This window comes from Garra rufa, chromosome 5 (genome assembly GCF_049309525.1).
Source record: "Garra rufa chromosome 5, GarRuf1.0, whole genome shotgun sequence".
In the NCBI taxonomy this organism is placed as follows: domain Eukaryota; kingdom Metazoa; phylum Chordata; class Actinopteri; order Cypriniformes; family Cyprinidae; genus Garra; species Garra rufa.
The window spans coordinates 4,376,866-4,385,292 of record NC_133365.1 but is presented as its reverse complement, the minus strand read 5'-3'; the positions used below and the strand labels follow the sequence as shown (position 1 = coordinate 4,385,292).

Below are 8,427 nucleotides of genomic sequence, written 5' to 3'. Positions count from 1 at the left end.
GAATTGACCTTGAGCACTGACGTTGTTTCCCCACACAAAGTTACTTAAGAATGATTTCATTGTTTTATAGATGTCATCAAACACTAACAGGGCGGAAAGTGATACAGACAGCACAGAAAAGCCATAAAATGATTTATATTCTGTTTGACGAAAGATTTACATCTTCCATCCAAAATATTAACACGTGTATGATTGGGAATGTACTGCATATAGTAGGAAACCCAATCAATCTCTTTCTGTCAGAGAATAAAATATGTGATATATTTTGTTTACTTTAATAATCTAACATCTTAGTTACATATATATTGCTCACATTTTTATATATTTTCCAGTATTTGGTTACCATTGGATCAGTAATTGGGCCTTATGAACTCTACAACCTTTGAAAAAATCAATAACACTTGATTATTCACACAGAATTGGATGATTTTTACCATGTTGGCACTCTGATATAATAAAACCAATTTCAAACAGGATGTAATGTAATAAACTGTCAAACCCATAAAATCCATTCCAAATAGGATAATTAGGACTTTTTTTCATCTCAGTGGTATTTAACCTTGAGTTCTGTTGTTAGTGACATTGTTTGCCCACACAAAGTTACTTAAGAATGATTTCATTGTGATTTCAAATGATATTGACAGCACAGAAAAGCTATAAAATAAATCAGTTTATCCAAAATATTAACACGTGTATGATTGGCAATGTATTAGCCTAGTAGCAAACCAAATCGATTTTTCTCTCAGAGAATAAAATATGTGAATGAATGTGTTTACTTTAATAATCTAACATCTTGCTCACATTTTTATATATTTTCCAGTATTTGGTTTGGATTTTTGGTTACCATTGGATCTGTAATTGGGCCTTAATCCATTCCAAACAGAGTAATTGGACTTTTTTTCTCTCTCAGTGGTATGAATAAACCTTGAGTTCTGTTGTTAGTGACATTGTTTCCCCACACAAAGATTTCAAATGATATTGACAGCACAGAATAGCTATAAAATAAAGTGTTATCAATTTATCCAAAATATTAACCCGTGCATGATTGGTAATGTATTGCACAGCCTAGTAGGAAATCGACTTTTCTGTCAGAGAATAAAAAATGTGACATAATTGGTTTACTTTAGTAATCTAACGTTTTAATTCCGTTTCTATTCCTCGCACAGCAAGTAGGACAAACACACTTTCAGATACGTTCTCCCCCCTTCAGTCGATGTTTTTCATGGCTCTTCGACACCATCAAATGACGCCTGCAAAAATACGCTGCTCTCATTGAGGAGGGAGCGCAGCGCGCATGCGCAGAGCGAGTTGTCGAAGAATCAAGTAAATAGAAGCAGCGCGGTGACGTCACCGCTCCCACACCGAGAGCTCGCGGGCTGGAGCGCGCACACTGCCATGAACTTCGGAGCGTAACTTCGCCGTTTTTCTCGCTTTTCGGACGGGGTGGGAAACTACAACGAGATTTATCATTTTTTTTTCCTTGTCGGAGCAGGCAACATTCGGAGAATTTAGTTGCACATTTTTGCCCCTTTCCCCCGTTTTTCAGCAGCATGTCGTCTGCGGCTGTCGCTGCCTCGCGCAGGCAGTCGTGTTATTTGTGCGATCTGCCCCGCATGCCGTGGGCGATGATCTGGGATTTTACCGAGCCCGTGTGTCGCGGATGCGTCAACTACGAGGGAGCGGACCGGATCGAGTTTGTGATCGAAACCGCGCGGCAGCTGAAGCGCGCACACGGATTCCAGGAGGGCAGATCACCGGGACCGGTGGGCAAACCGGGAAAGGACATCCAGCCCATGAACCACACGGAACCGGGCTCGCGTCCTCCGCAGCCGCTGGATCGCTACCCGCTCGCGTCGGACAGACCCCCCAGACTGGGTCCGGAGTACCAGGGGGGACGCCAGGCGAACGGGATCCCGGTGCCGAACGGGTTTCCAAAGCCCGACGAGCCCCCGGAGTTGAACCGCCAGAGCCCGAACCCGCGTCGGGCCGGCGCCGTGCCTCCCAACCTGGTTCCGCTGGTCAACGGGACCATCCCGCCGGTGCACGCGCTCAACGGGAGATCCGTGCAGATGGGGATCCCCCCGGGTGTTTTGACGGCGGAGCATGTGGGCAAGCGCGGGGACGATATGAAGGACAAACACCGCGCAGACAGCATGAGCGACCCGAGCGACGGACACAAGAGACTCGACGACTGGACACAGAAGGGCAAGACGGTGCGGGAACTGATGACTCTGCAGAGCCTCGACTCCCGGTTCAAGAAGGAGCATGCACCGATGCCGCACAGGATGGGATACGAGAGCAGCTCCAGTGCCTTAAAAACAGGTACTGATCGTTGCTTTTAACTATGCATGCAGTCTTTAAAATAGAAACTGCTTATTTTGCACATCCATGCGTGCATCTTGCGTCTAAAATAATATTTTTTACATCATTATTCAACATTTGGGGAAGTTTAAAACATTTAAAACTCGATTTTGTGTCCACGTTTTTGTTTTTAACTGTTTAAACCTAAATAATGCTGTAAAAACAACTCACAGTCGTGTTTGAAACATCAAAACACGCTTTTAAGCGTTAGATTTTGTGTCTGGAGTTCAATCTTCTGCGTAATATTTTGCTCCGGATTATTCAGTCATATTTATTCATGCATTCTCCGTTTTAAAACACTAGAGCATGCTTTTGAACTCATTTCTAACAGTGTTCAACCTTTATTATACACGCATTTGGTGTTTAACACATTAGAATGCGCTTTAAACTCTAGATTTTGTGTCATCACTTGTATTTTTTTTATTAACTAGATTCAGTCTTTAGAATAGAGACTGTTTATTTTGCACGTCCATGCGTGCATCTTGCGTCTAAAATAACATTTATACGTCTTTATTCAACATTTAGAGTAGTTTAAAACATTTAAAACTAGATTCTGTGTCTACATTGTTAATTGTACCTGTTCGACCTTAAGTAATGCTGTAAAAGCAACTCACAGTCGTGTTTATGCATGCATTTGGCTTTTGAAACATCAAAGCATGCTTTTAAGCTTTAGATTTTGTGTCTGGAGTTCAGTCTTTTGAATAATGTGAGATGTCAATTCTCACTAGAGCATGCTTTGAACTCATTCCTAACAGTGTTCAGCCTTTATCATACATGCGTTTAGTGTGTAAAACATCTGAATGTGCTCTAAACTCTAGATTTTGTGTCCACACTTGTGTCTTTATAACTGGATTGAGTCTTTAGAATAATTTGCGGAGTCAAAGCGTACTGTAAAACGTTGTATTATTCTTATTTCCACATGCATTTGTTTAAACCAGTCAGAGCATGTTTTTAAACTCTACATTTTGTGTCCACACTGGTGTTTTTACACTAGAATCAACCTTTAGAACCATTTGAGACATGCTGTAAAACTCCAGACGGTTCAAAGTCTCATTTACCCATGCATTTGATGTTTAAAACATCACAGCATGCTTTTGAACTCCAGATTTGGTCGTATTTCTTTAACTGGAATCAGTATTTGGAATAATACGCGATGCCAAAACATGCTGTAAAATGCATGTTTATAAACGTGTATTCTTCGAGGCATGCTTTAAACTCTAGACTACGCATTCGTAATGTTTGGAAGCGTAACAGATGCCCTTTGCTGCCATTTCATCATCTGGTGGTCGGCGCATGGCACAGTTTGTCTGGAGCCAGAAAATAGTGCCAACAACAGGTCATGCATGAAGCGCTGAACTAGTGAAGGGTTGTTTAGTCAAGTATTGCGTCTCTAAGTCGAGTGTTTATCTCTCTCTCTCTCTCTCTCTTCCTCCCTGCAGACCGCGGTAAGCACTCTCGGGGCATTAAAAGGAAACCCTCTCCCGAGCCGGACGGGGAGGGCAGCGCCATCAAGCTCAACGGCGAGGGTCAGCCGTGGTTGCCGTCTCCATCCGAGGTGCTCAAAATGCCCTCCGTGGCCCTGCCGGGATTCGCCGCCGCTCCTCCCTCGACGATCTCCCCGCATTCGCGCACCACCCCGCCGGAGGCGGCCACCGCCGTGCAGAACGGCCAGTCGCCGATGGCAGCGCTCATCTTGGCCGCGGACAACGCGGGCGCCGGAACCGGCTCGCCCAAAGACGCCGGCAACCAGGTGCACTCCACGACCACGGCGGCCGCGGGACGGCGGAACAGCGGAAGCCCGCAGTCGCCCTCGGCCGGACAGAGGCGTCTCGCGTTGGGGGCGTCGGGAACGGCGACCGCGCACATCCCAGGCATGGACCCGCAGGCCGGGCACCCGCAGAGCATTCCCGATTCCTCGGTGCCGCCCGGCAGCGTGCCGTTGTGCTGCACCCTGTGCCACGAGCGTCTCGAGGACACACATTTCGTCCAGTGCCCGTCCGTGCCGTCGCACAAGTTCTGTTTCCCGTGCTCCCGCGAGAGCATCAAACAGCAGGGGGCGACGGGAGAGGTTTACTGCCCGAGCGGCGAGAAATGCCCGCTCGTCGGCTCCAACGTACCCTGGGCGTTCATGCAGGGCGAAATAGCCACCATTTTGGCTGGGGACGTAAAGGTTAAAAAGGAGCGGGACCCTTGATTTTTCTTTTTGCCTCCGCGTAACACACACCAATCATATTGCATACCATCCTAACGTGAACTAACGGACATGTACATATGAACTTAAGGGAACTGTACACTTGGTAAACATGGCTGTATAATTTTTTTGATTTTCCCTTTTTTGAATACGTTGTGTTTCCATATTTTTTCGAAGATAAAACGGTATGTACGCACTATAACAAACCCCCCTTCCCCCCATTCAGTGGTTGTTCAGAGCGAACGCTCTGTGTACTAGTAGACCTGCTGGTGGCAGTCCATGTTTAAACACAGAATGTGACTAATACTCTTTAAGCACTTGGCAAAAACTGAAACGCTTTTAGCTGTATTGTATGCACTTGTTTAAAAATTGCCAAATACACTTTCTGACCTTGTAATAACAATCTGACGTGTCTGTGGTTGGCTTATTGTCTGGCCTCGCTGAATCATGCGACGAGGATGATGCAACGTCCTCGACGAGTGCGAAAAGGGAACTAAGCGGCACTTCGGGAGATTTTATACCGGTGCATGCTGGGAATTCATCGGCTATAATGGTAACCGATATCACCACCATTTGCAAAGCTAAAGTAACTCGAGAATGCTTGAATTCGGAAGAGTATCTCTGTTTTTTTTTTCTTCTCTAACACGCAAGCTGTGACTTGTATCACACATTGTTTTCGGCCTCCATGTGGAGTAACCTAATGCTGCGTGCAAGACGACACACCACGTCTATTTTTACTCACATGCTGTGCTTTAAGGAGCTCGTAAACAATCTTTCCTTTGGCCTTTTTTGGTGGAGAAAGACCTGCTACGTTAAACATTACAGCTGCGTTAGGATGAAGTGGAGTTTGGCCATTTTAGTATGTGAAAAGGCTTCAGAAATACAACTTAGTAAGCATAAACTAACAATAAAATATGTTTAAAGCAATTCTTAATCATAGTTCAATGTACATTTCAACATTTACTAACACATTCAACAGATTAAGCGCACATGGTGTTTAAATTGTTTTTATTAACTATTGTAATTTAACCTTGGTCATGCTTTTAAGCATGCATGTTCACGAGAATGCTTATTTTAGACATCCATGCGTGCATTTCGCGTCCAAAATGTTATTTTATACATTATTACTCAACATTTGGGGTAGTTTAACACATTTAAAACTAGTTTTCGTGTCAACATCGTTATTTTTAACAGTTTGATCTTAAATAATGCTGTAGAAACAACTCACATGTCGTGTTTATGCATGCATTTGGCTTTTGAAACATCAAAACAGGCTTTTAAACTCTAGATTTTGTGTCTTTTAAATAATGTGAGATGTCAAAACATGCTCCGGATTATTCACAGTCATATTTATTCATGCGTTCTCTCTTTTAAAACACCGGAGCATGCTTTTAAACTCCTTTCTAACAGTGTTCAACCTTTATCATACATGCATTTGGTGTCTTAAAATCAGAATGTGCTTTAAACTCTAGATTTTGTGCCCACACTTGTAGTCTTTTAAACTGGATTCAGTCAAAGCATGCTATTCTCTTATTTACACATGCATTTGTGTTTAAAACAGTCAAAGCATGTTTTTACTTTAGCTGGCTAAAACTAACATTAACTTAAAATGATCTTACGTTTGGTTAGTATTTATATAGTTTTGTTCATTGTTAGTTGATTAGATGTTAACAGATTTTAATTTAATAATGTATTAGTAAATGAAATTGACTTTAGCTAAGATTAATGTAACAAATGGAAACACGCAAGCTTGTTTTTTTCCACTCTTGGACTAATCGGCTTTGGTTTGATTAAGTGACAACTGTTCAAAGTCATTAATTATTGTGCATTCCAGCATCTCAACAATACATCCAACAGATTAAGTTAATATTACTTGCATGTTTTTAGAAACTAACAATGAGTAGATAAATGTTGTATTGCTCATGTTAGTTAATGCATTAACTAATGTTAACAAATGGAAAATCTCGAGCTTGTTGTCCAGTCTCGCACTGTTCAAATGCATTAATTATGCTGCAAGGCCCAAACCGTCGGCGCTGGCCGTCCAGCTCTATTATCTGAGGCGCGCGGTAGCATATGCTTAATAAAATGTGGCGGATCACGTGGTCGCTGTGCTGGAATTCCTGAGTCACGGTCGGTCGCCCGCCTCCCTCTTCACTGTTCTCACACAGCACTCAAATGAATGGAGATCTGTTCATACACTAGTCACATGTACTCCGGGTTAACCCTTTCACTGCCGCCATGACCTGAAAACAGATTTGGCTTTTAACTCAAATATGTTGATTGCTTTTTCATTTTTAGCCATCGGAGTGAATGTTTTGTGTTGCATGTTTGTTTTTAGCCAATTGATATGCTTTGACAAGCATGCAATGCGAAAGACGTCATCATAACACGCTGGCAACAAGCAGGTTTTTGTATCCAAATCAAAAGTAAATATTGATCGAATGATTCAGACTGGAGAATTCCAGCCATGCCAGCACGTCTTTTCAGCGTTTGTCGAAACTCAACACCCCGAGGGGGAAAAGACTCTCGTCGGAGATGAATCGCTCTACTCCAGTTACGCTGCGGCTCTTTCTGTCTTTTGTTTGCACAGCTGTCCCGCCCTCCCTCGCTGGTTAGCGTCAGATGGATGTTTTCAGCCGTCACACGAATTTCACAATTGACCTTTGAGATTTCTGCTGTCGTCTTATATGAGAGAATCTTGTTATGTGCGCTTCTGATGGACTTTAGAAGCATGCATGCAGCAAAAATACATTTTAAAACCATTTCTTAAGAGCTTTCAAGCTCGTCTGACACGTTGATTGAGCATTATGACGTGTTTTGAAATGCTTGAAATAGACTTTGCGTTGCCTTAAAAGGTAACAATACAAACAGTAGGCCACTTGAAATTCAGGTTAGGATGGTGCACGGGTTCGTTTTCAAAACAAACGCTCTTTAGATTGGAACATCAAACTTAGAAGGTCAATGCAATATCAGTTTTCATCCCCAGTATAATTGATTTGATGAATATTTAATCTTTTCCAAACTTCGCAAAGCTGTGTCGGTTTTAGAGCTAGTTGAGTTTGGAAAGTGTTCACTTCGCAGTACGTGTTTACGGTTTAGGTTGGTTTGTTTAGACTAAAATGCTTGTTTTTTTTATCTGAAAGCTAAAACCCATTCATTAAAATTGATTTTTAACAACACACTCTTTATTGGGATTTTCTAATGAAGAGCCAGTTTAGTTTTCCAAAGATCTTTTAGTGAACAGTACTACAAAAATTAAGTAAATAACTTGTGCAATAAAAAGGTGCAATGGAGCCTTTATTTTTAAGAGAATGATATATAAACCTTTTCAGAAAGATCTATTGTGATGTAACTACACTTTAAATATTTAGTTTGTATATTTAAAACTATTGACTTATTATTTATGCGCTCAGCTACAAAAGTATGTTCTAAGAACGTTTTGATAACGTTTCCATTAAGTTGTTTCTGGATGTTTTCAAAATGTTTTTTTCTTGTTTATGTGAGCTTTAGCAAAAACATTCAATTTATTAATTTAACAAACATTAGGGAAACGTTACTTTTGAATGTTCTCAAAATATTTCCAAACAAGTAGTAACGTTTAAAAAACAGACAAGCGTCCAACTAAAACCTTTTTTAGAAAAACGTGGTGACGTTTTGAGAATGTTATTTTTAAATGTTTCTTGTTTATGCGAATGTTACTTTTTTAAAATTTAGCAAATATTATGTAAATGTTACTTTTGAATGTTTTGAAACAAGTAGTAACATAAAAAAAAATTAGACGAACATCCAACTAAAACGTTTCAGAAAAATTTAATAACGTCTTGAGAATGTTATTTTTAAACGTTTCCTGTTTATGTGAACGTTAATTTTTTTAA

General features: G+C 41.4%; 1 protein-coding gene across 1 annotated transcript; it reads left to right on the top strand.

Annotated features, from left to right (window-relative positions):
- The first annotated feature begins 1,396 nt into the window (after positions 1 to 1,396).
- On the top strand, positions 1,397 to 4,955 carry LOC141335350 (interferon regulatory factor 2-binding protein 2-B-like). Its single transcript, XM_073840777.1, has 2 exons — positions 1,397 to 2,322; positions 3,801 to 4,955. Exons 1-2 carry the CDS (start codon positions 1,551 to 1,553, stop codon positions 4,553 to 4,555), a joined length of 1,527 nt encoding a protein of 508 aa, XP_073696878.1. The 5' UTR covers positions 1,397 to 1,550; the 3' UTR covers positions 4,556 to 4,955.
- The last annotated feature ends 3,472 nt before the right edge of the window (positions 4,956 to 8,427 follow it).